The 27,374-nt window shown below is 49.2% G+C and overlaps 3 protein-coding genes across 3 annotated transcripts; 2 read left to right on the top strand and 1 right to left on the bottom strand.

The window, feature by feature from the left end:
• Positions 1-1,343: 1,343 nt before the first annotated feature.
• alg8 (ALG8 alpha-1,3-glucosyltransferase) lies at positions 1,344-5,710 on the bottom strand. The gene is made up of 13 exons (XM_063487054.1): positions 5,589-5,710; positions 4,599-4,677; positions 4,304-4,497; positions 4,107-4,216; positions 3,658-3,725; positions 3,318-3,444; positions 3,129-3,232; positions 2,905-3,025; positions 2,666-2,805; positions 2,426-2,565; positions 2,242-2,339; positions 2,004-2,076; positions 1,344-1,900 (listed from the first exon to the last, which is right to left on the bottom strand). Exons 1-13 carry the CDS (start codon positions 5,666-5,668, stop codon positions 1,672-1,674), a joined length of 1,563 nt encoding a protein of 520 aa, XP_063343124.1. The 5' UTR covers positions 5,669-5,710; the 3' UTR covers positions 1,344-1,671.
• A 791-nt stretch (positions 5,711-6,501) lies between these two features.
• On the top strand, positions 6,502-11,689 carry ccdc90b (coiled-coil domain containing 90B). Its single transcript, XM_063487055.1, has 9 exons — positions 6,502-7,251; positions 7,574-7,693; positions 7,761-7,864; positions 7,932-8,033; positions 8,468-8,509; positions 8,615-8,686; positions 8,820-8,873; positions 9,022-9,136; positions 11,196-11,689. The coding sequence occupies exons 1-9, from the start codon at positions 7,200-7,202 to the stop codon at positions 11,249-11,251; spliced, it is 717 nt and encodes a 238-aa protein (XP_063343125.1). The 5' UTR covers positions 6,502-7,199; the 3' UTR covers positions 11,252-11,689.
• A 2,545-nt stretch (positions 11,690-14,234) lies between these two features.
• Positions 14,235-27,163, top strand: rhogb (ras homolog family member Gb). The gene is made up of 5 exons (XM_063485405.1): positions 14,235-14,354; positions 23,451-23,559; positions 24,007-24,166; positions 25,542-25,712; positions 26,341-27,163. The coding sequence occupies exons 3-5, from the start codon at positions 24,038-24,040 to the stop codon at positions 26,614-26,616; spliced, it is 576 nt and encodes a 191-aa protein (XP_063341475.1). The 5' UTR covers positions 14,235-14,354; positions 23,451-23,559; positions 24,007-24,037; the 3' UTR covers positions 26,617-27,163.
• The last annotated feature ends 211 nt before the right edge of the window (positions 27,164-27,374 follow it).

The following is a 27,374-nucleotide window of genomic DNA, read 5'->3' as shown; positions in this document are numbered from 1 at the left end:
GCGAGATCAACAGCGCACAGTGTGCTTTGAGGTAGGAGCCAAAAAGGGTGTAGTTTGTGTGTGTGAGCACCCGTGTGTACACCTGTGAGCATGAGCGCGCTTGTTTTTTTAAAAGGTTCCTTCATGTAATGATCTGCTAGAGGGTGTGGGGGGCCACAGCCCCGTCCTCCAGGGCATGAAGCAGGTATGGAGGAGATCAAAACTCCAGACATCCAGAGGCCCTCAGAACACAAGAGACCAAGGAAGACCAACAGAGGGGCAGCCGCGCCACTGTCCCAGAAAGAGCTGAGGAGAGTCCCAGATGAGGGGTCACTCAGCAGCCGCGGAGCAGAAGCCAGGGGGGGTTGCGGTGACGTGCCCGTGAGCTCCGCCGGCAGCCAGCTGTGCCTGAGTGACCGAGCCCCAGGCCGAGAGGCCGAGGGCACCCCACCCCCGAAGTGGCCCGAGCGAGCCCCAGGCTCCAGGCCCCGATAAGCAGCCACCAAGGAGTGAGCCGGTGTGTACCCGGACGCCCATCCCGGACACAAAGAACCACCAACGCACTGATGTCTGAGGGCGTCTGCCACCGGCAGGGGAAGTGGTGGGGGGAGATAGGCCTCCATACCTTGGAGGGCCTGAGATGTCCCCAGAGAGGTGGCGTCTGATACCCAACCTGACATATGGACACAGACATACAGGCACACACAGATACAAACATCCATTCCCACCCTCATGCTCTCATAGGCAATTACTCCACACTCAACCAACGTGGAGACAGACATAAAGAGACGCTGTACACACAATCACACTCCCCAAGCGTACTCTAAGAACCGGGTCTAGGTACCCTTGCCCCTGTGATTATTATATGGGTGATTATTAGCTAAAGCTTAAATGTCATAAAGCCTGGTAGTGGGGGATTCAGTTCATGTGCTGAATCAGCTGTTGGTGCACATTTAAAGTTTCCTGGTTTTTTGGTCTCCCCACCACTGCCTCATTTAGGCCTGTTTAATTATGTTTTAGCTTGATTATATATTTTAGCGTATAAAGATGTTTGAATGTTGAAGTGATCCTGTCACTTGTTTTGTTTCTTGTTTTTGACAATTTTCAGCTGCGCTGATGTTACTGTGGTTGTAAATCTGCAGATACATGCGGGGACTGACTGAACTTGTCATGTTTCTGCCTCATCAAAGATGAGCGCTGTGCTTTTGTGAGTAGTTGATAAGTATTTGTGCCTTTGGACAAATGAATACACAAACGAGGAGTTCTTATACAGCAGGATGCCAAAGTCAGACCTGCTGCGGGAACAACGTTTGAACCTTTGGCCCTTTATCAAAGTCAGAGTGCAACACACACACAGATTTGTTCATCTTTTTATTAAACAATCAGACAAAGCTGCTAAAAACATTCTGGGTCCAGCTTTTGGTCCACTCGAGTTCTTTGCACCAACACGACTCTCTCACTGCCGCTCGCCCTCTCTGCAGTTTTGGGTGGAGTTACAGTCGGGTTCTTCCTCGCAGCTCCAGCTTCTGTCAGAGCTTCAGCTCCTCTCACTGCTGCTCAGAGGGCGTCTCAGAGCGCCTCCTGCTGCATCCTCAGCTCACCTTTAGCTACTTCCTGCCACAGCGGCCCGTCCCCGTGAGCAGTCGTGTCGGTGCCTTGCTCAGAGGCATTGGGGATCGAACCCGCGACGTGTCACAGCAGTTTAGGTTTGTCCTCCCGTCGCAGCAGCAGGCTGGCATACAGGCGCAGGAAGGCGTAACAGACTCCCATGGAGCAGTACACCGACGTCACCAGCAGGGGGAGGAAGGGCAGCCTCTGCTGCCACGGCGACAGCGGGAAGACAACCTCACAGGCGATCGCCACGGCAACCAACCCCAGCAGGTAGATAACCTCCAGAGGATGGAGCAGAGACCCCTGAGCACTGAGAGCAGAGTAATCCGATTACTTCTAAAATACTAAAAGTAAAGTACTTTAATGTATCCAAGTAGTAACTACACTGATACTGTAGTAGTGTTTGTGTTTACCTGTGGAGCTTTCTGAGAGCAGTGAAGGAGAAGACGGTGAACATCAGCATGAGCGCCACCTTAATGGGCAGCTCTGAAAAACACACCGTCATCATCATCGCCATTACCATCATCATCATCATCATAACCTAAACGCATTAATGTTGAGTCTGTTGCACGCTGGAGCCCCTGGCGAGCGGCGCTCTCACGCGTTTCTGCTAGCTGAGCAAACGTAATGACTAAACTACTTCCTGTTTACCTGCAGGCGTGAAGAGCAGCGGGAACAGGGAGTAGTGACCTGTGGTGGTCAGGATCAGGAAGATCCCAGCATCCTCTCTGCTCTCCACCGCCAGGATGCTGCGGGAAGAGAAACAAGGCGAAATCGTTCAAACCGCACCGTCAGCTGATGACATCATCATGTGACAGGACGGGTCGGCACTCACCTGAGGGGAAGGATGGCGATGAGGATGGCCTTCTCGTGGACATGCCAGCCGAACATGAAGGAGCCCAGAGCGCAGAGTAGCAGGCAGCGTAGGAAGCCCCGAGCACCGCGAGGGCGGAGCCAGATGGATGCCGCCGCCGGCTTCAGAGAAGAGGAGGAGATCGGGCGTTAAAGCGTGACCACACCCACACGTGAACACAATCGGGTTCAGCTCAGGGTCTCAGCGTCCAGCTCGACTCACCAGGATGGACAGTAGCGTGCAGACGAGCGTGACGGCGGGCGTCACGGAGGGGAGGACCGAGTGCTCAAACTCCTGAACCAACCCGCCTGTCATGGACGCCCGGGGAAGCTCCGCCTCCTCGAGCAGCTTCAGGCGAACACCTGGAGGAATAAAAACAGAGCGCTCAGACCTCCATCCGCCTCCTCCACATCATGATGCGTGGTTTTAATGTCCTGTAAACAGAGGGGGCGGAGCCTCACCGAGCACCGCCAGGGTTTTGTCCAGCACGTTGTAGAGCGCCCAGATGTTCGGCGCCCAGTAGGCGTGACAGAGACCGCGCTTAAAGGGGAAGAGCCTGGAGAGCACCTGAGGGAGCTGCCCCTGAAAGGCAAACGAGCATCTGCAGGTCACGGCGCCGTCGAGCGACCTTCAGTAAAAAAACAAACAAACAAACAAACAAACACACACTGCGGTGACCTCTCACCATGGCGATGAAAGGGCCAAAGGACAGAGCGCAGACAGAGGTCACGATGGCGCCCAGAGCCAGCAGGCGCAGCAGGCTGAAACTCGACCACCTGATGGAGCCGTCTGCAAAATAAACACGTGGTCAGTAGTCCGGCACAGACGCAGTACCGACGCACACCAGCAGGAGGAGCCGCGGGTTGGACCTCACCTTTGTTGTCCTGAGCGAAGCAGTAACTCCTCAGCAGGTAGACGCCGTACGCTGGGGCCACGTACAGGTAGATGTGCTTCAGGTTGAGCAGGAAGGCGAACAGCAGCGCCCCCTGCAGGTGCTGAGACTGAATCACAGGCGATGCATCACAATCACTTTTTTCTACTCTTGGAACTGTATGATGTCATAGAGAGGGGACAGATACTCCACCCACTTGGGGGAGGAGCTAAAACTGCTCATTTCAGACAGAGAATGAGGCTTATTCTGAGCTGTGAATCATGCTAAGCTGCTTTGGGAGAGTCTCAGAATGAAGGCAGCTGAGTGTGAGCACAGCTTGTACCTGCAGGTGTTTGGCCACCGACAGCAGCAGGAACCCGAACAGGAAGCCGTTATACTGGAAGTGAATATCTGAGGTGGGAGTGAAGGAAAAACCAGCACTCGACCAAAACATTAGGAACACAACATCCACAATACAAGCATAGAGGCGATGGAGCTTCTTATCACAGGCTGAAACATCACTGCTCAGGCTGCGTCATTAAGTCTGACCGATTACTCCATGTAAATGTAGTCACTTTGTTGGTGTAATTAGTGGGATTACAGCCTTGGTTCATTGTAAAGAGCTAATGACAAACACCTAATTGTTCTTTAAATGTCAGATTAGTGGATGTTGAGCAGGACGCGTTCAGCTCTGTTTCCCTCCGACCGCATTAAAAACTTTTCCAGGGTGGCGTTCATGCCGCAGCCGCGCGGAGGCTGGCAGTTTAACGCACAGGCAGAGCTGCAGGATACGATCGACGAGGAGGAGGCCGAAGTTCCACAGCAGCAGCACGGCCAGGACGAAGGACGGCTGGCTCAGAACGTCCCGAGATCCCTTTGGCTCCCGAACGCACCTGCAGCACCTGGAGGAGGAGGACAGAGCCAATCAGGACGCAGCTCAGGAAACAGCTGTGTCAGAAGCTCCAGCTGTTTCCCGGGGACACACTCACTCTCTGGCGGCGTAGATGAAAACCACGTCGGTGACGATCACCGACAGCCTCTGGAACAGCACCGTGGCCGGGCTGGCGTAGTTCAGGTTCTCCACCTGCAGCATGTTTGCGTCAAAGCTGCACGCCACCTGAGACAGCCCGAACTCGAACCAGGCAAACAGCGGCGGGTAGTCCAGGGTCCACTCGGACGTGTTCTGCAGGAGAGAAACCACCGCGTGAAACATCAGCGAGCTTTCCCGCCGCCTCCCACAGATGCTTTTATTTTACAGGTGAGTGTGGGCTCCTCCTCCCTCACCTCATAGTACCACCTGGACACGGGCAGGCTGTGCGTGATGGCCAACCAGTTCCTGTGCACCTCAAAGTCCGTCGACCGGCTGAAGACACACAAAACAGTTTAACAGACCAAGCTGGACAGATAGAGGCTTCAGCTTTAAACACGTTTGACCTCCACCTGGGGAGCACCACCTGCACCGAGGCAACAGTGACCATACACACGTTCATCTAGAGGACAGCAGGTGTGTGCTCAGTCAGTAACACCTGAACTGTTACCTGTCAGAGGATCAATCTAAGCTGAAAAATCTGCTAATGTACTCAAACACTTTCTCATTTCTTAACTTCACTCTTCACATGGACACAAAGGTCACATGTCTCAGGGTTAAAGGTCACCGGCTCACAGCTCAGTACACTGTGGACCCCTTTATTAGGTGTTTTACAGAGCACAGAGGTGTTAGCTGGGCTGTACTCATGCCGAATGATTCAGTGTTTTAAACTGACTCCGCTTATTTAAAAAGATCCGATTCATCTGCTGCGCTCGCAGAAAAACGCGCGATGTTTTTAATCGGGAGATTTCCCGCAGTGATCCGGTCCTCACAGACGCAGCACTGCGCTTCATGAGACGTTCGCGGGCTCTGAGCCTCCTGACACTCATTAAAGCTCAGTAGACCCGGCAGAGTGACTTAAATATGGCGCCCGTTGCATCTCGGGTGTACCTGTACGGTCAATCACCTGTGTGAAACGTCATCAAGCAGCGCCAAAACGAAGCTCTAAAGAAAAACGGCGTATTCTTGAAGCCCAGCCTGCAGCTGATGACGGCTCGGGTTCAAGTTCAAACAAACTCGGATTTCACACGAAGTCAAACTAAACGATCTCATCCGCGCACACCTGCGCACCCGCACACGCGCAGACCCCTCACTGTTATCGCGTACAGGAAATAACGTTAACGTGCTGCTGGCTAACGGCCGCTCTGCAATGACCACGGTGACACTGAGGAAGACTTGGGACTCACTACGCGCTGATGAAGAAGCACTTCAGCAGAGAAACTCCCACAGCTAACGCCGAGAACCAGCTGCAGCCGTCCGCCGCCATGACAGTCGGCCTGCTGACGTCTGCTTCAAACTTTATTGACAAAGCCGAGGAGGACAGTTCCTCAGTGAACATTATTTATTTGTTGTTGTTTTTATTTATTTTTTAAACAGAGTCTAAACAGAGTCCTCAGTTCTGTTTCTGTTTTGTTTAGATATTTATGTAAAAAAAAAAAAGTTCGCTTTTATAATGATGCTTTAAAAGTCGACAGGTAAAGTCGGAATTCTGAGCTTCGTCTGTGCTAGACTTAAATGTCACACACTGACGTTTCCTCCCGCGTTTAAAACCTTTCAGTTCATTAAAAGAAAAACTTCAGTTTCAGAGAAGAAAATTAAAACTATTTAAACTCGCTATCTCTTTATTTCTGTTTTTAAATAGTTTCGTAATTTCTGTTTCTGTTGTTTGTCTCTGTTGTTCTCTTTTCTTAAATGTTCTTAGACGTTTTGTCCCTTAGTTCCTCTTTCTGCACCACAGCTGATCGTCCACCTTCATCTCCTCTATCCCAGCATCCTCCTCTGTCACACCAACCCTCTGCATGTCCTCCTTCACTACGTCCATGAACCTCCCCTGAGCTCCTCCTCTCCTCCTCCTGCCTCCACCCTGTCTCCTCTGTAGCTGTCCAAACCACGTCAGCCTCTCTGTCTCTGAGCGGTCCCTCTGATGGACTCGTCCTGATCACGGCAAATTAAGTAAGTAAGTAAGTAAACTTTATTTATTAAGCGCTTTTCACAGACAGACAATCACAAAGCGCTGTACACAAATATTAAAATAAACAATAAAATCAATAGACAATGTACACAATATAAAAGATCAAATGTAAATAATGTAAAAAATATAAAATATGTAAATCAACAAAAGGCTTGTTTGAACAGAAAAGTTTTTAACTGTTTTTTAAAAGAATCCACAGAGTCAAGCAAACGTAACTGTAGTGGTAAACTGTTCCACAGCCTTGGTGCCACAGACTGAAAGGCTCCGCCCCCTTTTGTCTTCAGTCGTGTACGGGGAACAACTAAGAGACTCTGAGTCTGTGAGCGGAGATGACGAGCAGCAGAGTATTTTATAAGAAGCTTGGATAAATAATCTGGGGCCATTTAGTGCTCTGTATGTTAAAACAAGAATTTTAAAGCGAATTCTAAACTCTATTGGGAGCCAATGTAAAGAATATAAGATGGGAGTGATGTGAAATTAATATCTGAACACTTCCAACAAATACACTGATCTGTCATATCCCATCATCTTTAACTGTTATTGCATAAAGTGTGTTACATGTAAACATCTGAGTGCTTCAGTTCAAACTGAAGACGCACCAACGGCGCTGACACCCTCACCAGTCTGCACCAGCCGGGGGCGCTGTCTCCTCAACTGTCACGGTGTTTCCTGTGACCCACGGTCCCTGAATGCAGCATGGGTAGGGCCTGCTCCTTCCTCGGTGTGACAGTTTCCGGTTTGTGAGCGCTGCGTGTATTTGTGTGTAAACACTCCAAAGTTTTTAAGTAAACGTCACAAAAACTCTGAAATCACAGCAGCTTCCGGGATGAACGTGCTCATGAGGAGGTGTTTCCGGCAGCGGGTGGTCACGTGGAGAGGTGAGGCTGAAGCAGAAGACCCCAAAAATCTGACAGACTCACCAAATCACCGCAGACAGGCTGGTTTCCGGTCACTGTGACGTTTCTGTGTTTACGTAGTTCATACTTCGGCCATAAATCAGCTCCTGGTTCTGGTTCAGGTTCAGGTTCTGGACCCAGTCAGTAATGAAGGACAGCCAATCAGAGTCCAGCTCCAGAAGCGTTTACACTGTGATCTAACTCACCTGGTTAAATTGTAATGTCTGCATTGTTAGGGGCGTGGCCTGTGTGTGTGCACACCTGTTCAGTGTATGGATACAGCCTTTGTGTGTGTGTTTTAAAGGTCTCCATGTGGGGGCGCCGCTGACGACCTTCGATGTGAGGAAGGTTGAGCTGACCCCGCTGGAGCAGCGCAAACTGACGTTCGATTCCCACGCCATGGTCACAGAGCTGCAGAGCAGCGGTGAGGTCACTGTCAGGCGTGTAGTACCGGCTGTAACACGGAGTACTCATCGAGTATTTTTGTGCAGGTTTCGAGAAGAACCAGGCGGAGTTGATCGTCTCAGCTCTGGTCACTCTCGCCACGGCCAACATGGATGTCGTTTACAAAGACATGGTGACCAAATCCCATCAGGTGGGAACCAGAGACGAGCTCCACCCTCGAGCTGTTTCCACAGAGTTACAGACTTTTCTTTCTTTAGGAGATCGCCCTGCAGCAGATCATGGCTCACCTGGACTCCGTCAGGAAGGACATGGTGATCCTGGAGAAGAGCGAGTTCGCTAACCTGCGATCCGAGAACACGGTACGTCGGCTTTACTTCTTATTTTCTCCTTCATTTTCTCTAATCGTCCAGTATTCCTGTCTAACATCTGGACACCTCCTCGAGTCTGTCACAGTTAGCGTGTTACTCGGATTTGTTAAATATATTTCACATTTTGACCTGTCAGTGCACCTTAATGGACGTAATGAAGCTTCTGGTTCCTGGGACCATAACTCCGGGTTAGGACTAAAGAAGAAGAGGAGTTGGTGCAGGCGTCCCACAGGGCTCTGTTCTTGGTCCTCTTCTGTGTCACAATCAGCCACAACGTGTCTGATGATGTTATACGTGCTGGACTCTCGTCCTAGTCTGACCATCAGTAAATCCTCAGATTAACAAAGAGAGAAAAGCACCTGCAGGTTGTTCTGGATCGTCTCTGCAGCGTTCCCGACTTTCTAAAAATCTTTTTGTTCCTGCAGAAAATGAAGCGAGAGCTGGAGCAGCTCCAGACCCGGCTGAAGGTGAGAGTGATGATCCCATGTGGGCTTCACCAGGCTGAAACATCCAGACCCTGGGTGAGGTCGCCGCTGTAACACGACGTGTTTGCTGATGTTTTTTATCTCCAGGAGGAGAGCAAGAAAATGCTGGCAGGAACCAAACTGGACATCAACCTGGAGAGGAGCAGGATCTCCGACATGGTGAGGCTCTCGAGCTTTAACAGAACACATCGGGCGGTTCAGCCTCGGCTGCTTAAAGGTTCAGTTTGGGTAAATTTAAAGGAACGTGGGCACGTGACGCGTCTCTGAAGCTGCTTTCATGTTTTTGTCTCAGTTCACTGAGCAGGAGAAGAAGCTGATGGAGGCCACGTCAGACTTTCATCACAAGGTGAAAACAACAGCTGCAGTACTGATACTGTAAAGTACCCGCGACTGCAACATCAGTTCGTAGTGAAGCACACCCGTTGGTTTGTAGCTCTGCAGTGCCATTGGTTGTTTTAACTGATGACATCACATCACGTGTGTCTCGTGCTCAGAGATCCGAGCTGGAAAACGACAATATGGAGATCAACAGAAAGCTGGACCTGCAGGTGGCCTCGCTGAAGACGCTGCTGGAGTCCCTGAAACTGGAGACGATCCGCTACCTGGCAGGTGAGACGGGAGCCGCGCTTCTGATTTAAAGCGTGTCTGCGATGGCGGTGAAGACGAACACTTTAGTCTGGCTGACGTTGATGCTGTGCTGCTGCCTGTCAGCACATTTTATTTCTGTCCTCAGAGAAACACCAGTTTTCTTCTCTGTGTGGACAGCAGGGGGCGCTGTAGCATACAGAGTGCAGGTGTAGCTATATGTATATACACACATATACACACATATGCATAACTGTGTTGAAAGAGTTTTGCTACCCTGTGAACTTTTACACATTGTGTCACTTTACAACCACAAACTTAATGTTTCATTTCTGTGACAAACCAACACAAAGCAGCACATAACTGAAGTGGTATGAAAACGATACACGCTCTTCAAACTTTTGAGCAAATAAAACAGTGAAGTGTGCGTTTGTATCCAGCCCCCTGTGTCGTACTTTGAGCCACCTTTCCTTTGTCGTTTGTCTCCAGCAGCTCTGCACAGCTACAGGCTTCATTTCTGCTCGTTCTTTGTTTTAAAGCAGCTCAAGTTCAGCCAGATTGGACGCAGAGCGTCTGTGAACAGCCGTGTGTAAGTGTTGCCACAGACGCTCAGTCGGCTTCAGGTCTGGACTTTGACCGTCCTAACACATGAGTACTCTGATCCAGGTTCCTCTGGAGCTCTTGCTGTATGTTTAGGCTTCCCAGTCTCAAGTCCTCAAGCTTTGGTCTCGTCTGAGCAGAGCACCTTCTTCCATGTTTGCTGTGTCCCTGCACGACTCCTGGCAAACCGCAGACGAGACTTATGTCTTTCTGTCAACAATGGCTTCTTCTTGCCACTCTTCCATATCTCCACTTAGATTTGTGCAGTCCATGACTTCCAGTTGTCCTGTGGACAGACTCTCTCTGAGCTGTGGATTTCTGCAGCTCCTGCAGAGTGACCGTGGGCCTCGTGGAAGCTTCTCTGACCAGTGCTCTCCGTGCTCGGTCTGTGTCTTGGTAGGTTTGCAGTTGTAGGAAACTTTTTCCATTTTTGGATGATGGATTGAACAGTGCTCCGTGAGATGTTCGGGATATTTTATATAACCTAATGCAGCTTCATCCCTGAGCTGTGTGGTGCCTTCACTGATGTTCTCTAACAAACCTCTGAGGCCGTCACAGAGCAGGTGTATTTATAATGAGACTAAATCACACACAGGTGGACTCTTATCTAATTAGGTGACCTCTACGGGGGGCTGATTGCACTGGATGTTATGTATCAGAGTACAGGGGCCGGATACAAACACACTTCACATTTTTATTTGAAGACCATGTATCGTCTTCGTACCACTTCACAGTTATGTGCTACTTTCTGACTAAATGTGTCAAAGTTCACGGGGTATAAATACTTTTTCAGCACACTGTATACAGTCTGTGTGATTCGGTCTCTCCATTTAAAAACGTTACAGTGAAATCAGAGAATGTAGCGTCATGTGTTTAGCCGTATCTGATGATGCAGCGTGAGGTAACAAAGCCCATCCACGAGTCACAGATCGTACAGTGATGTCAGCAGGCGACACGTCCTGATGGGACTGAAGGCTGAACGTGATCTGACTAAAATCATCACAGTTTTGGTCCATGAACGGATCCCTGTGGAACACCTGCACTGACGGCTCAGGAACCTGAAACCTTCCACCTTAAGGTGGAATAAAAATGGTCCTAAAATCGCGCCCTGTGGCACGCCTTTGTTAGCACGCCTTTGTTAGCACGCCTTTGTTAGCACGCCTTTGTTAGCACTCATAAAGCTGGACTGTTACCCATCAGCCACCACAGGTGGATGAGCCGCAGCACTCCGACCACACGTAGAGCCTGATTTCTATCGTGCTAAAACCTGATGATGAACTTGCTTCTTTTAAACTTCAGACAGACACCAAACTTTTCGTTCGTTCATTTAACGAACTCATCTTTACAAACGTCGGCTCTGAATTTATATCAAAGCTCCAGAAACGCGAGAATTTAATTTTGCTGTTTTTAATTTGGAGGTTTGAATGAAGACCTGACTTTCATTATTTCAGTAACGCTGATCAAACGCTCTGCTCCTCCTCAGCCACCCTCTTCTCCTGCCTCGCCATCGCTCTGGGACTCTACCGCCTCTGGAAGTGAACGAGCCGTGACTCGTCTTCATCCACCACACAAAGTAGTTCCAGAAGAATAAAACTCTGATATTTCATCTCTGAGTCCAACAGAGTGAAAATACTCAGAATCAGCAACATGTACTCAGAGTATCCAAAGTAGAAGTACTCAGTATATACGGCGTACTTTTTTTATATTTCAGAAGGACCAGCACAGAGTAAAAGTACTCTAAAAATATCCGAGTTACCAGCTGATAGTATTGTTACTGAGGTAGAACTTTAAATGAACGGACTCAAACACTAGTTTAAATGTTTTTTTATAACTTGTCTTAAACACTTTTGTTAATAAAGTTTTAATTTTGAGTTCAGAAACATAAACTCTGATATTTCTGGAGCCGCAGAAACAAAAACCATCAGAGTGAGTTTGTGTTGATCTGCTCTGAGGTCTGAATAAAGCCTGGAAGAAAAATGTCTGTGTTATTAACAGAGATGAAAATACTGTGTGGCTCTGAAATATGACAGTAAGTCACTACGCAAAGTTTAAACAGGTAAAAATGCTTTTTTTTCACTTCATGTGACTTTTCCTCCTTTTAAGGAGCCCTGAACTCACGCTTCTGTTTTTCATTCCACATATAAGCCGGTTTGTACTTCACAGCATCTGTGAGCACAGACATGATTGTTTAAGTCCTCTTGACCTACGACCTCCCACGACACCACGTCCAACAGCAGCAGCCTTTATGTCATCTTCACCTGCTTGTCCACGGTCAGCTCATGCAGCAGGCTTGGCAGGGCATTTCAGACGTCCTCCTCAGTCACACTTTCCAGTTCCTCCTGGAGGATCCCGGGTGTTCCCAGGAAAGACCGGAAGTATCATTTTCCTCCTGGGTTATGGGTGTACCATAGGGTCCCCTCCATGGTGGGCATGACCAGAACACCTCCAGAGGGAGGCACTTGGATTCCCGATCCCTGTTAACTGGCGTCTTTTGACCTCATTTAAAACTCAACTGTTTAAATTTTATTAAGGATTCATGTTTGCATTAACAGAGGCGTGGCCTCTGTGGCTGACAGGTGGATGGTGACACAGGTGGCTGCAGCTGCTAGCTTCACCTGAACTGGACCGGTGGAGGGTGTTTGTGCTGTTGGAGCTTTGTAATGACATCATGTGACCAATAACATGGCTGCTGTGACGTTAATTCAATTCAATTTTATTTATATAGCCCCAAATCACAACAACAGTCGCCTCAAGGTGCTTTATATTGTACAGTAGACCCTACAATAATACATACAGATAAAAACCCAACAATCATATGACCCCCTATGAGCAAGCACTTTGGTGACAGTGGGAAGGAAAAACTCCCTTTTAACAGGAAGAAACCTCCAGCAGAACCAGGCTCAGGGAGGGGCGGGGCCATCTGCTGTGATTGGTTGGGGTGAAAGAAGGAAAACAGGATAAAGACATGCTGTGGAAGAGAGACAGAGATTAATAACAGATATGATTCAATGCAGAGAGGTCTGTTAACACATAGTGAGTCAGAAAGGTGACTGGAAAGGAAAAACCCAGTGCATCATGGGAATCCCCGGCAGCCTACACCTATTGCAGCATAACTAAGGGAGGATTCAGGGTCACCTGGTCCAGCCCTAACTATATGCTTTTGCAAAAAGGAAAGTTTTAAGCCTAATCTTGAAAGTAGAGATAGTGTCTGACTCCTGAATCCAAACTGGAAGCTGGTTCCACAGAAGAGGGGCCTGAAAACTGAAGGCTCTGCCTCCCATTCTACTTTTAAATACTCTAGGGACAACAAGTAAGCCTGCAGTGTGAGAGCGAAGTGCTCTAATAGGCTGATATGGTACTACAAGGTCATTAAGATAAGATGGGGCCTGATTATTTCAGACCTTGTATGTGAGGAGCAGGATTTTGAATCCTGGATTTAACAGGAAGCCAATGAAGGGAAGCCAATACAGGAGAAATCTGCTCTCTCTTTCTAGTCCCTGTCAGGACTCTTGCTGCAGCATTTTGGATTAACTGAAGGCTTTTCAGGGAGTTTTTAGGACTTCCTGATAATAATGAATTACAGTCGTCCAGCCTGGAAGTAATAAATGCATGAACTAGTTTTTCAGCATCACTCTGAGACAGGATATTTCTAACTTTAGAGATGTTGCGCAAATGGAAGAAAGCAGTCTTACATATTTGTTTAATATGTGCGTTGAAGGACATGTCCTGGTCAAAAATGACTCCAAGGTTCCTCACAGTGTTACTGGAGGCCAAGGTAATGCCATCCAGAGTAAGAATCTGGTTAGATACCATATTTCTAAGATTTTCAGGGCCGAGTACAATAACCTCAGTTTGATCTGAATTAAGAAGCAGAAAGTTATCGGCCATCCAGGTCTTTATGTCTTTAAGACATTCCTGCAGTTTAACTAATTGGTGTGTGTTATCTGGCTTCATGGATAGATAGAGCTGGGTGTCATCAGCATAGCAGTGTAAATGTATGCTATGTCTTCTAATGATGCTGCCTAAGGGAAGCATGTATAATGTAAACAGAATTGGTCCTAGCACTGAACCCTGTGGAACACCATAATTAACCTCAGTGTGTGAAGAGGACTCTCCATTTACATGTACAAACTGCCACAGTTCACAAAAACTGCGCCTCAGGAGGTCAGTGTCCCTGCGGCCGTGTTTCATCTCATTACAGTTTCAGATCATGTTTGTTGAACTCCTGCCTCACAGCTGAGTGTGGGCCTGTGTCTTACCGGTGCAGCACACCTGTCTGTCTAACAGGAGGTGGGCAGGGCTTAACCCTCATGCTGTTTCAGAAACTTTTTTTAGAGGATGAAAATATTTCAAATATTTCTCAACTCTGGACTGACCAGAAGTCCGGTGTTGCCTCCACCCAACACACACACACACACACGCGCGCGCGCGCGACAAATACACACTCAGAGTAAACTTCCTTAAACTTGCTCCACTTCCTCTCGCTCTCCTCTCGGACTTCCTCCTCTACTTAAGCTCCGCCCGCCCGCCTCGCGCTGAGATAGAGATCCGCTGTCCCTCTCGCACGCACACACTCACACACACCGACACAGGGAGCGGGACTGAGCGGAGCTACGCGCCCGGACAGGAGCACTGATGACCGGTGAGTCCCTGAGCTTTACCCGCTCCGAGCTCCGGATCAGCTGAGAGTGCGTGCGTGTGTGTGTGCGTGCGTGCGTGCGTGTGTGTGTGTGTGTGTTTCCTCCTTCTGTCAAAACTTTAGAGCGTTATTGATTCCGGCTTTAATTCCTGTCAGCTGATCGATTTTTCTCGTGTAGCGGATCGATAACCCGTGTGTGTGTGTGTGTGTGTGTGTGTGTGTGCGCGCGCGCTGATGTTTGGAGGAAACTGGAGATGGAGTGCGACCACTCCCTGTGTGTGTGTGTGTGTGTGTGTGTGTGTGTGTGTGTGTGTGTGTGTGTGTGTCACTTCTTGTTTTGAACTTGGTGTAGCGTTAAAGATTCCTCAGAAACAATAACCGATCAGTGCTGATCGATACCTGAACAGCTGGTTCTGCTAAACTCTCGTTTATTAAAACATGTTGAAATGACTGAACTCAAAGTTTGTCCCTGTGAGAGTGTCACAGCAGTGTACACGCACTATACCTGAGTAACGACTAACTTACTGCAGTACTGCCATAAAAACTGCAGTACACTCGCAGCCTGCCTGCTGCTGACATGCCAACGATCATAGTGTGAAGCTTCAGCTCAGAGCTGCCAGCATCAGCTTATTCAGGTTATTATGGATTATCAGGGGAACTCAGAGCGGACACAGTACCTGTACTGATGCTACCTGTACTGATGCTACCTGTACTGATGCTACCTGTACTGATGCTACCTGTACTGATGCTACCTGCACAGGCTGGACTAGTTTTGTCTGTGACGGAGCAGATCAGAGTTTAGGATGTTTATTGAACTGAACACATTAGTGATCTGCTGACGGACACAACAAGCCAAGAAAACATCTTTAGGCACTGGGCCCAGCAACACAGACTGTACACAAAAGATGGACATAGGCCTCTGACGTCATGCATCTGGTTTTTTTTATAATTTCACATTCTGAGTTTTTAGTTATTTTGGTAGCAGGAAGTGACCATATTTGGACAAAAGGGTAGCATGCTAAGTTATCAGCTAATGCTAGCTCACTTGGTTATCAGACTGCAGAGGAGTGACACTCACACACACGCACACACACACTCTCACACACACGTCCGAGCCTGGTGGTGAAGGCGAGACTTTCACACGTGAGTCAAACGTCTGTAGTTTGGTCTGAGCTGGCGTGCTGGGCGGCGCTCATCTTGCTTTTTGCGGTTTTAGCTTGAATCTTCTCACAGTCTTGGATGAGTGACGTGTTGTTTGGTGCTTGGTTGTCCCAAACCGGGTCTGCTGCCTCCGGTGCTTTAGGTCTGTTGGCTCCGGTGTCCTCGCAGTCTGGTGCAATATGATTGGTTCTTGTGGTTGACATGAAGAAGTCAGTTTAGTTTAGTTTAGTTTAATGAGGTGTTTTTAATCCTGGTCTTGGCTCAAGCCGATACTCCTGGTTGGTCCTCTGATCCGTTGCACTGTTGGGGGTTTTCTCCCTGGTTTGGGGATCGTTGCTACTTTAAGTCTGCTGATATTTTTGGTTGTTTTAGCCCCGATTTGGTTTAATCCCAGTCATCATTAACCTGTAGATGTCTGACTGTCCATCTCAGAGACTAATTTCCAAGTCTGAGGTTCATGAGTTATTCCTGGAAGTATCTGCAGAGAAACACTAATGTAACACAGCCCTAATGTAGAGTTCAGGCTATAATTCTTCAGTTTGAATTTTCATGACATTGAAGCTGCAGCAGGAACTCGGGTGTTGTCACCTAAACTACAAAAGTGTGAGACGGTAAAGTCACAAAAATCTGTGTCAATGCTGGAAAAACACGACTAATCTTGTCCACGATGATGTCACGCAGAGCATCGGCAGCTGCACGCGCTCAGATGTGAATCAGAAACATCACAGTCATGTCAGCCAACCGAGGCTCCCCGGGGCTGAGACAGGAAGTCAGAGGGCGGCGGTGTCAGTGCGGCGAAGCTCGTGACCCGGGCCCACCTCTGACCCACCTCTCTGTTGTTTGGTCATTGATGTGGTTTGATCTTGGGACTGGTGTGACGTTGGTCTGTTTGGTGTTCTGGGCTCGTGTGGGTTAATCCCTGTGCTCGTGGTGCGTACAGGTGTTTCGTGGACACGTGTTTTCACCTGGTCTGGACGTGTTACAGCAGGCGCCGCCGTAGTCCCGCTCGGCGCTGCCTGTCGTTGTGTGTTCGGGGCAGCGATGCTGATGCTTGCTGGGATATTTCTGGGTGGTGCAGGTTCGGTTGAGGTCCAGGATTCGGTGCAGTTTGTTATTTCTGAGCCTGGGGTGCAAATAAGACTGAAAGCGGACAGTCGGGATACACCGGCTTCGGGGAACACTTTTCCTTCATACCAGCTGCTGCTGGATGAAGAGAATGGTGGGCAAACCCTTCCTGTTTCGGTTTCACTACAGACGGTTCCTCTTTGGCAGTCGGAGCGTCTGTCAGGGCGAGGACGAACTGTGCACCGCCCCCTTCTCCCCCGATGGAGGGGCGCTCACGGTGAGACTCGCTGGCTGTAACGTTTCTCTGGTATTCTGTGTTTGTGCTGTCAGTGTGGTTTGGTTTAATATCCCGGGGAGTTTGACTGCTCTCTGGAGTTTCTGTCCCCAGTTGGGTGAAATATTCTCCACTGCTTTAAATTTGTGTTTGCAGCCCAACAGCCTGGTCAGAAGTTTGGCCTGGTGTTCTTCAGCCTTTTAGTCCCAGTGCTGATCATCTGTGGGGTTTTCTCAGTGTTAGCCGTCCTAATCAAACCTGACGTACAGTCAGAGGTGACGTGTGTCACCACCATGGTCGCTGCTTTGGGTCTGACTCTTTCCTTCTTAGTGCTGCCGACTCCAATCAGAGAAGTCATCAGAGGACGATGATTAAAATCTCTAAACAAAGTAAAAATATAAGAGTAATAAAGAGTAAATAAGCTGAGAGATGAGTACGAGCAGAATAATCATCACCGACTGCTGCAGCTGTAACAACAGCAGTGTGTGTGTGGGAGGCTACAGCGACGCCCCCCAGGATCCAGAGGCAGATCAGGATCTCAGGGCTCAAGGTGCCCAAGAACTGCCCACTACTCAGCAGAGCCCCCCCCCACACACACACACACACACACACACAGGTCGAAGCCACCCCAGGCCACACCGGAAAATCCAGCCGCGCACCCGAGAAGCATCAAGTACCCACAGCCCAGTTATCAGATGATGATGATAAAATCTATAAAGAACATAAAGATAAAACACTTTAAGGCTGCAGCTGAGAGATGAATCCTGCAGAGACGTTCGTCTGCTGACTGATGGCACGCAGCAGGAAAACCAGCACTTTAGTTTCTCTGGATGTTTCTGTGGCTGCTGTGTTTTTACGGTGAGGGCGGCGTGGAGCGGAGACGCTGTGGTAGCAGCTGCAGCACGCGGGCCTGACGATCTGCGTTTGGTGCCGTGTGAGGATCTGTAGCGTGCAGGGAGGCACAGCTGTTTGACCTGCACGCCAGCGTTCGCTTGCTTCATAACGGCAAGGACACATTTTTGTACTCTGCCCCGTTTGCTTCGAGTTCCCCTTTTTGTCCTGGACGTGTCACAATCTGCTGCTGCTGTGAGAGATCCTGTGCAGCAGGTGTGTTTGCCACAGGGGGGTTTCTCATTTTTGAAAGTCAGAAAAAGCCCACAGAGCCGTGAAGACTTCTGTAAAAGTGGCAGCTCCGGTTTTAGAGACGTTCCCGGCTGTGGGAAGGCTCAGTTCCTCTGCGGCTCAGGAAGCTCGCTCTGAACCAGCAGAAGAAAATAAAAATACAAGAAAAGAAGACAGCTGACGAGACGAAACCAAAGCTCTTTGTTACTTCCTGAAACGCAGACACCCGAAGCCAGAACACTCATAAAAGAGACGGCGGCCGCTGGTCACCGTCACCACAGAGATATGTTTCCCATTAGAGCCGGACGCCAGAGCCCAGCTGTTATTCTGAGGCTGGCAGCGAACAGCACCACAGTTTTCTGTAACGTGCTGCGAGTCAGAGGCGCACCGTGAACTCTCACATTCAAACAAATGTAAAGAAATCGAGTGAACATGGAGCCGCTGCATGTTTCAGAGCTCTGTGTCAGTGCCCTGATACACCAGCTTTCCCTCCGTTTGCTGAGCTCAGCACGCAGCGAGTTTCAGCCTCAGCGTGTTCACACAAATAAGACGAGGGAACTTCCTGTTCCCTCGTCTGGAAGCCCTTTTTCTGATCCGAGGTCTCTCGTCAAGAACGTCAGACGCTTCCACAGCAGGAGACAGGCTAGCAGGTGGATACATGAGACTACAGGAGGTGGGCGGAGCTTTAGAGGTGATGACAGTGAAGTCATGTGACTGTTTGCAGCCCTGCAGTGTTTGTTTACAAAAATCATAAAGGTGAATCCTCTTTATCTAGCTGAACATGTAGCTATGACTTCTGTAAACAGGATTTATGGAAACATGTAAATACAGTTTATGCACCGCTAACGAGCATGAAAGTGAATCTGAGCTGTGAGCAGCTCTGTGAGCGTCTCCAGGCTTCCTGAGAAACACTCAAAGCTCTTCTTTGGATGTTTCTGTCTTTGCTCTGTTCTCTGTCAGGATCAGTCAGAGTCCTGCCGACCGTACATACAATACACAAACATCACATTGGGGAGACCGGTCAGGCTAGGTAGCACTGGCCGGTCGACCCCACGAGCAGCGACCTGGAACTGAAACAATGGAAAATGCACAACATGAGGAAAGACGAGGAGAACAAAGACTGAGCTCCAACAGGGAGATGAGTTTGAGAACAGAAAAAACACCTCAGCACATGAATCAGCACATCTCATAACATAGATCTGGCTCTGATAGAGTTCCCCGTGTGTTTCTCTGCAACAGCAGTGTGTTTGGATCATTGTCACACTGAACATGAAGCTGATGATAACCAGATGTTTCCAGATGTTCCTGCTGGTGGATCAGACCCTGATGGAACTTTTCAGAGTTTATAATTCAGTTTATCAAAGATCTTGGCAACACTGACCGACCTGCAGCTGGACCCGTGACAGCCACGCTTCACTGGGACGTTCTCACTGGGACGTCTCTGATGAGGCTTCAGTGAGCAGTAGACCATCAGCCTGAAGGTCTCTCAGCTCCTGTGTCACTCGTCTCCTTGTGTCCTCCACTTGTCCAGCTCCCTCAGTTGTTGTCAGCTGGCAGCTGTTTGGGAATCAGTTTGTTGGTGCAAAAATCCTGTTTGTATGTCAAACTGTGTTTGTGTGACGGGCTGCTGGTAACAAAATTAAGTTGTGTGTTATGTGTGGACACAACGCTGGTCGTGCTTTATTGACTCACAGCTCAGAGTTCCGGTTGAACTCTGTGGTCAGGTACGAGGACCGGACTGGAGTGAAAAAGCAGCCGATGTCCAAAGAAAGAGCTTTAGAACCGTTGCTCATGAGCACTTCAAACATTGCAGCAAAGTGCGGCTGCTTGGAAGGAAAAGATAAAAAACAAATGGGGGGAGGCTCAAGACTTTTGCACAGACTGCATGATAAAACTGGGTGTGGCTTCTGTGGGTCACCACTTACTGAGCGTGGACCATGTCCTGCTCCAACCTTTGTTAACCAAAGCTGAGACGGTGACGTCCAGAATGTCTCCACAGGTGCAGTCCACCAACAGGTGACATCATGGAGGCTCCTCCCTTTCCCCCGATTGGCTGCGAGCAGAAGCGTGAGGCTGTTCGCCGCCAGCTCAGCGTCTCGTGTCTCTAACGGGTTTCTTACTGATTAAGTGTCTCCAAAAATAAAAGAGCAGATTCACACTTTAATCACACAGTTACAGGAAGGCAGCGTTTACACGGCCGGCTGCAGGTCACCGCTCTCTGTTCTGCTTCCTCTTTTTGTCCTCGCAGTGTGACTCTGTTCCCCTCGCGTCTGCTTTCAGGCCGAGCCGCTCGACGCGCTGAGCTAAAGCGGCTGTGTTTTCACCTAGTGGACATTAGAGGAAGTGCAGCGTGATGCAGTTTTCTGTCTGTGAAAGCACGGTGATGATAGCGATGGTGTTGCCGTACGTGAGCTTGACGTGTTGAAATGAGCGCCACGCCTCTGCGCTCACGCAGCCTGCAGTGGAGTTCCTGCTGTATTTCAACATGAAACCACAGCGGCGTGTTCCTGCTGAGGGCTTCCTTTTTTCTGAAGCTGCGAGCGTTACAACAGGGCGCCGTTACAACACTCAAACAGCCGGGTGTGCTCCACCGGCGTCCTCGGCAGTAGAATTGTTTCCCTGCATCATTTCTCTCAGACGTCAGACATGAACTGTCTGATAAACACATCGGCGAGCTGCGGCGGTCCCGTGACACCACCATCCCCACCCTGACCACGCTAACACAGTCCCGCAGCTTCCTGTTGAAATAACGGTGAAAAACGACTCTCCTACAGCAGCTTTGCATGACTCACTGCTTTAAATAATCCTTCTTTGTCTTTAAAACAAGCTGCTTTGCTCTTTAGGCCCCGCCTTCCTCTCTGCCGGTTGGGTGACTTCTGGAGGCCAGCTGATGAGCGATGCAGGCGTGCACAGACGTCTGGGCTCATGGCACAGAGCGTTCACCGTGTTTGAGTATATACAGGCTGTGCCAATATATTAGGTACACCTGCTGGTACCAAGTTGGACCTCCTCTTTTACTCAGAGCTGCTTCGATTCTTCGCAGCTCAGATTCAACGAGGGGCCGGAAACTTTCCTCAGAGATTCTGGTCCATGTTGACATGACATCATCATGACATCATCAAACAGCTGCTGCAGATGTGTCTGAATGTCGCAGCAGAAATTGAGAGGAGAGGTTTGCTCTTCTGCTGCTGCAGAGAGATGCTCAACAACCAATCACAGGTCGTCTTGGCCGTGTCTCTGTGTCTGAATGAGTCGAGTTGCTGCCATGTGATTGGCTGATTGAAAACCATTGTTAATGAACAGCTGAACAGTACCTCGCCATCAGCGCTCAGTTTTCCTTCAGACGTGTACATGTTCTTGTGGCGCTACAGGGGTCAAAGGTCACAGCTCTGCGCTTGTGTCGATGCGAGCGAGAGAAGAATAAGCAGGAAAAGCGTGAGATCAGAGGTTAAGGCTTCCAGCAGCAGTGAGCTCAGCCGACCTCCACCCATACGGAGCGAGGGGAGGGTGGGGTTGGCGTCCCCAGAGTCTGGGCTGAGCCTCGCTCTCCACCCACACATCTGGAGAGCGTCTGCAGGCCGCCTGTCGTCAGCGCTGTCGGTCCTCGAGTGTGCGAAGTCAGACCATGAAACTGAAACTTTCACTGATAAAAAACCACAGAGAGGCTGAAATGCCTCAAACGACTGCGAGCAGCTGTGTTTTCATCCAGATTAGACGCACAGCTGGAGACGGCGTGCTTCACTCCTCTGCTCGTGTACGACTGTTATTACTGTCGGTGCCGAGTGACCAGCAAAAAAAAAAGAAGAGAGCAGCGCGTGGTCGCTGGGCTGAACCCGGATATTTGGACACTCATTTTTTGGTGTGAAAGCCTCTGATTCACCTCTTCACTGCTTTCAAACAGCACACAGACACAGAATGAAAAGAAAAGGAAGCAAAAAGACTACAAACAGACACAAAACATCCTCGGAGCCACAAACGTTAACTTAAAAGATGCAGAAACAGACGACGGCACACAGGCTGAACACGCCTCAGACCGGCAGCCCGTCTCATTATTGTTAGAATCACGTTTAACATGATGATAAAACAATGAAATGTTACGTTTTGTTTTTTTGCTGCTCGTCATGGACACGCTGAGGTCATCATGCACTGCTTTCCTTTTCTTCTTCGTTGGTGGTGCTACTGTTTTTCTCATAGACCGTTTTTGGAGTTTGTGTCCAGAAATCAGAAGTTCAGACTCGATCAGGAGGATGTGACTGTGGAGTGAATGTGGGTCTGGACTGTGGGGAGGAAGAACTCCCTGTTAACAGGAAGGGACTTCCGGCACAGTGAGGATCAGGCAGGGGGCGTGTGGTTGGCAGTCCTGGGTGATCTCTGATCTGATGCTCTAAAACCATCGAAGGCCTCAGTCACACAGACCTGGACACTCGTTCTACTGAGCAGTCGGTGCTTTTAAACCGGTCTGTAGGCATGTGTGTGAAGGAGGTCAAATATATGGCCTGGGGGCTAGACGAGGCCCACCAAAGGGTCGAGTGCACATTACACAGTTACACACTGTGACTCGCCCACGGTGTGTAACTGTGTGTTCTTCTTCTTTCTAGCGTTTTCATGTCTTCTTTTATTCTATCCATCCACCGTTTCGTCGGCCTGCCACGGGGTCGCCGGCCACCGGGCTCAAGCCTCATTGCCGTTTTTGCCACTGAGCTGTCGTCGGAGCGTAATACATGTCCGCACCACCGTAGCCGTGCCTCGCGCATTTTCTGCGTGATTGGCGCGATGCCGAGCCGCTTTCTGACGTCTTCATTCACGACTTGGTCCCAACGCGTGAGGCCCAGACACCACCTGAGCATTCGCATTTCCATCGTGTGCAGGGCCTGTTCGTGCGTGGCGGTGGCTGGCCAACACTCCGATCCATACAGGGCAACTGGGCGGACTACAGTCTTGTAAATCTTCGCCTTGAGATGGTCTGGCATTCGACGGTCGCATAGCACACCCGTCACTTGACGCCACTTCATCCATGCGGCATTGACCCTTGCTCGCACGTCCTGAAGGATATCCCCGTCGCCACTGATCATCGATCACAAGTACTTGAATTGGTCGGCCTTCTTCAGGTCTTCCCCGTCGATTTTAATGGTGCCATCAGTTTGGGGGCCAGCTTCCATGTACTCGGTCTTCTTGATGTTGAGTCTCAAACCGTGATCGGCCAGGCGCGTCTTCCATTGCTGCGTGTGCTGTTGCAGCTCACTTCTAGATGGATCCGCTAGGAATACGTCGTCACACTGTGTTCAACGTGTGAGATTTTGTTTTTATGGGTTAATAGAGGCTAGTTTTACTGATCAGACGTGTGTGTGCTTGTGTGTGTGCGCGTGTGTGTGCAGGATAACATCTCTGCTTTGTTTGGAGACCGTTTCCTTCTGCAGCCATCATTTCCATAAACACAAATGCTGACCGGGACAAACCGCCCTCCTCTCTCTCTGCAGGCAGATGATGGGACGTCACGTGTTCCTGAACAAACTGTGTTAACCGAAGGAAAACCGAGGAGTCTCTGACCGCGGAGCAGCACCAACTAGCCAATCAGAATCTCTGAAGGTAAAAAAACAGATCATAGGTGTGCTGGTGTAGATCTGCAGTATGCACACATCAACATGAGCCTAATAGAAGACAAAAAGGAAAGAGTAAAGATACGATCTCACCACAGAAAGATAAACAATAACCTAAAGGAGGAAAGAATGATGCAAGACAGAATAACCAAGGTGACCAAAGATTTCCCACAGGGGACAACAACCTCTGAGTGGGCAGAAAAGACCCAAAAGAAAAACAACCACAAAGAGACAAAACATGAAAGAATAAAGACACCAGGTCACTGTGAACGAGCCAATCACAACCTAAAGAAGGTGAAAAGAGTCTGTTTATTCTTTATGTGTGAGAAAAGATGAGGTAAGCTCAGCCAGCGGAGCTGCAGGTTGTTTCACATCAGGTCAGCTGTTTTTTCTGTGGTCTGATGATAGCACAAACTCACATTTCTGTCCTCCGCAGGTCACCGAGGGACCAGAGGTCAGAGGTCATCATGCAGACTATAAAGTGTGTGGTTGTGGGTGACGGTGCTGTGGGGAAGACGTGTCTCCTTATATCCTACACCACCGGAGCGTTTCCCAAAGAGTACATCCCCACTGTGTTCGACAACTACAGCAGCCAGGTGAGTGCTCGCCCGCTCCCTCACCTACAGAGGTCACCTGACCTCTACAGCAGCCCAATCACAGCTTTGATCTGATGATTAAAGAGTTCCTGAGTGTTTCTGATCACTGGCACAGGTGACTCCTCTGTGGAGTCACCATGTGGCCGAGTTAGGCAACCAATCCGTGAAAGTTAGAACAAAGTGAGTCCAAACACGGGCCTCGAACTCGTGTCTAACCACACACGACATCATCGAAGGCCATGATAATGATCAGCTCGCAGGCTGGCGAGGCCGCCTGCAGCGGCTGCGTGTGTGTCTGATGACAGCTGATTAACAGCTGATAACGGACTGCAGTAAAAATCTATCTATAGTAATACTGTGTGAGTATTACAGTACTGTGGAGTACCACAGACTCACACGGCCTCCACCTTCGAGGTGGAGCGGGTCGTCTCCTCTCCTGCTCCAACGGCTCATGTTAAACATGTTTCTGAAGCTCAGGCCGCTGGTTCTGTGGGATGTGGTCACCTGTTTGTGAGGGGCAGCCAATCAGAAGACAGGGACCATAAAGGGGTAGGAGCAGAACAATGTCCTTGCACCATTACATGATCACGATCACAGCTTTGAGCTTCAGGTTTGTCTGTGTGATGTGAGCTTCACTGAGTCTGAAGCAGGTGACTGTACCGGTGAAGACTCCGCCCCTCACTCCGCCCCTTGCTCTGCCCCTCGCGTCCTTCGAGTCCTTCACACTGAAACCTTTCAGATAAAAACTACTTCACATTCATGTTTTTCTCCCTGCTGGTAAAAATAAAACGTGTCACCTGGGAAAAAAACCCTGAATCTGAAATAAAATCGTTACCAAGAAACAAATAAAGTCCATCCAGCTGCCGTCCACCTGTGTGCTGGTCAAAGGTCAGCTGTGTGAGAACGCAGAATCGACCTGTGCGACAAAAAGCTGCTGTGGAGTCGGTGTCCGGCAGCTCTCAGTGCATACAGGAAGTTACAGCAATGCTCACTTCCCGTTAGATCAGATCCCGTCTCTGTGGAGCGTTATCAGAGCCGTAAATCAGTTTCTAAACATCAGGATGTCACACATGAGCCAGGAAGAGCCAGGTCCCTGTGCCTCATGCAAATTATATGCAAATAAAGGGGAAGTTTAGCCTTGGCCACGCCCCCAATGCCCCCCCCCCCACACACACACACACATACGCATGCACGTGCGCGCGCACACACACACACACACACACGTATCAAAACTGAGATCTGAGAGACAAAGTTACAAAAAACACGACTGTGAAACTTTCTGTCATGAAACCAAACATAACTTGACTTTGTGTGTGTGTGTGTGTGTGCGTGTGTGTGTGTGTGCGTGTGTGTGTACGTGCGTGTACCTGCTCAGGTGACGGTGGACGGCAGAATCATCAGCTTGAACCTGTGGGACACGGCGGGGCAGGAGGAGTACGACCGGCTCAGGACGCTCTCCTACCCCCAGACCAACGTCTTTGTCATCTGCTTCTCCATCTCAAGCCCCGCCTCCTACGAGAATGTCAAACACAAGTGGCACCCAGAGGTCAGGGGTCAACTCGTCAGCATCTTTACAGACTTCTGTTGGTTGACAGGGACGGACTGATATTTGTCATTCATGCACATCGAAGCCTCAATTTTAGCATTTCTCCGCCGCCATGTTGGTCGAGAGGGTCGAGTGCTAATTTATCTGCTAATGCTAGCTAGCTTGGTTGCATCACACAGACACAAACACCTGCTGATCAGTAACATCCAATCAAAATCCTAGAATTTCATCAGAACTGGAGCTCAGACTTCTCGTGCGGCCTGTTAGCGTGATTAACCGCACAGTGGCCACGTTATTGGTCAGATCCTACAGGAAGTACCCAACAGGAACATGATTTTAGAGAGCACCTTCAAAATAAAAGCCCTGAGAAGTTACCAAGATTGTTTTTAGAAAGCCAAAATAGTTTTCTTTCTATTTTTCATTTACTAAAGGAAAAAGCAGTCTTCCAGAACCTGACCAATCAGAAGAAAGCAGGGTTTTTTTAAACTTGGGGTGAACTGAAGGCCCAGTATGAAATAAATAAGACTTATTTTGAACTGTGAATCATGCAAAGCAACTCTAGTGGAGCCCAAGAATAAAATCAAAAGCTTTTTCCTGAAATAATAATGACCTTTGTTCTTGTCACCAGGTGTCCCACCACTGTCCCGGCGTTCCCATCCTCCTGGTCGGCACGAAAAGCGACCTCAGGAACGATGCCGAGATTCAGAGGAAGCTCAAGGAGCAGAACCAGGCGCCGGTCACCCACCAGCAGGGCGCCGCCCTCGCCCGCCAGATCCAGGCCATCCGCTACATGGAGTGCTCGGCCCTCAACCAGGAAGGCATAAAGGAAGTGTTCACTGAGGCGGTGAGGGCATACCTCAACCCGCAGCCCACCGTCACCAAGAAGCCCTGCGTCCTGCTGTAGGACCCGGAAACAGCGACGCGTTTGAGTTGGGCTGATGTTCGTTTAACTGCCTGAGAGACTGGACGCAAAGTTTATGTTAAAGATTTTTGTGTTTGGTTAGATTTTTATCTTTTAATTCGCAAAAATGAAGTTTTGAATTAAGGAGGAGCCGAGAGTTTATCAGCCTTTGTTTTTTTTTCTGACGCACCGATGAAGCGCGCCGGTCTGAAGTGCGGGCGGTCCGTGAGCGCTGCAGACGTCTTTAAGGACCACCAACCACAAGCACCATCCTTAGCTCCAAATTTGACAGACATGCCTGCAGCTTAAAGCTGTCGTCACATTAGTTTGAAACATTTCCCGTCTTCACTTTTTCCATTTTCAGGCCCAAATGTTTCCTCAGTTTCCCAAAAGCAAAGAAAACTGCATTAAAATGAGGCTTAAAACGGGTCATCGGGCGTGGAAGTGCTGGAGCATTTACAATAAAACACATGGAAATGTTTGAAATTTTGTAATAAAGTTTGAAATCGCCATCAAATATTTATGATTAAAGGAAAACAATCAAAGTTAATGAAGCTTTTGTTCTCCGTTTATCTGCCTGGTGGCGACTCAACCTCAACACAGAAACCAGAACACAACATGTAGTTTATGAGGAATGATACGATCAGGTTCATTTGATAGATGAAGAACAGCTTTGTGCACATCGCAGCAAACAGGAGCTGCTTTAACGGGCGCCGTGACAACAAAAGCTCAAACAGAGGCTGAAAAACAGCGTGAAGATG

Source organism: Pelmatolapia mariae, linkage group LG10_11 (assembly GCF_036321145.2).
Source record: "Pelmatolapia mariae isolate MD_Pm_ZW linkage group LG10_11, Pm_UMD_F_2, whole genome shotgun sequence".
Lineage (NCBI taxonomy): Eukaryota > Metazoa > Chordata > Actinopteri > Cichliformes > Cichlidae > Pelmatolapia > Pelmatolapia mariae.
This window is presented reverse-complemented; position numbering and strand designations above follow the sequence as displayed.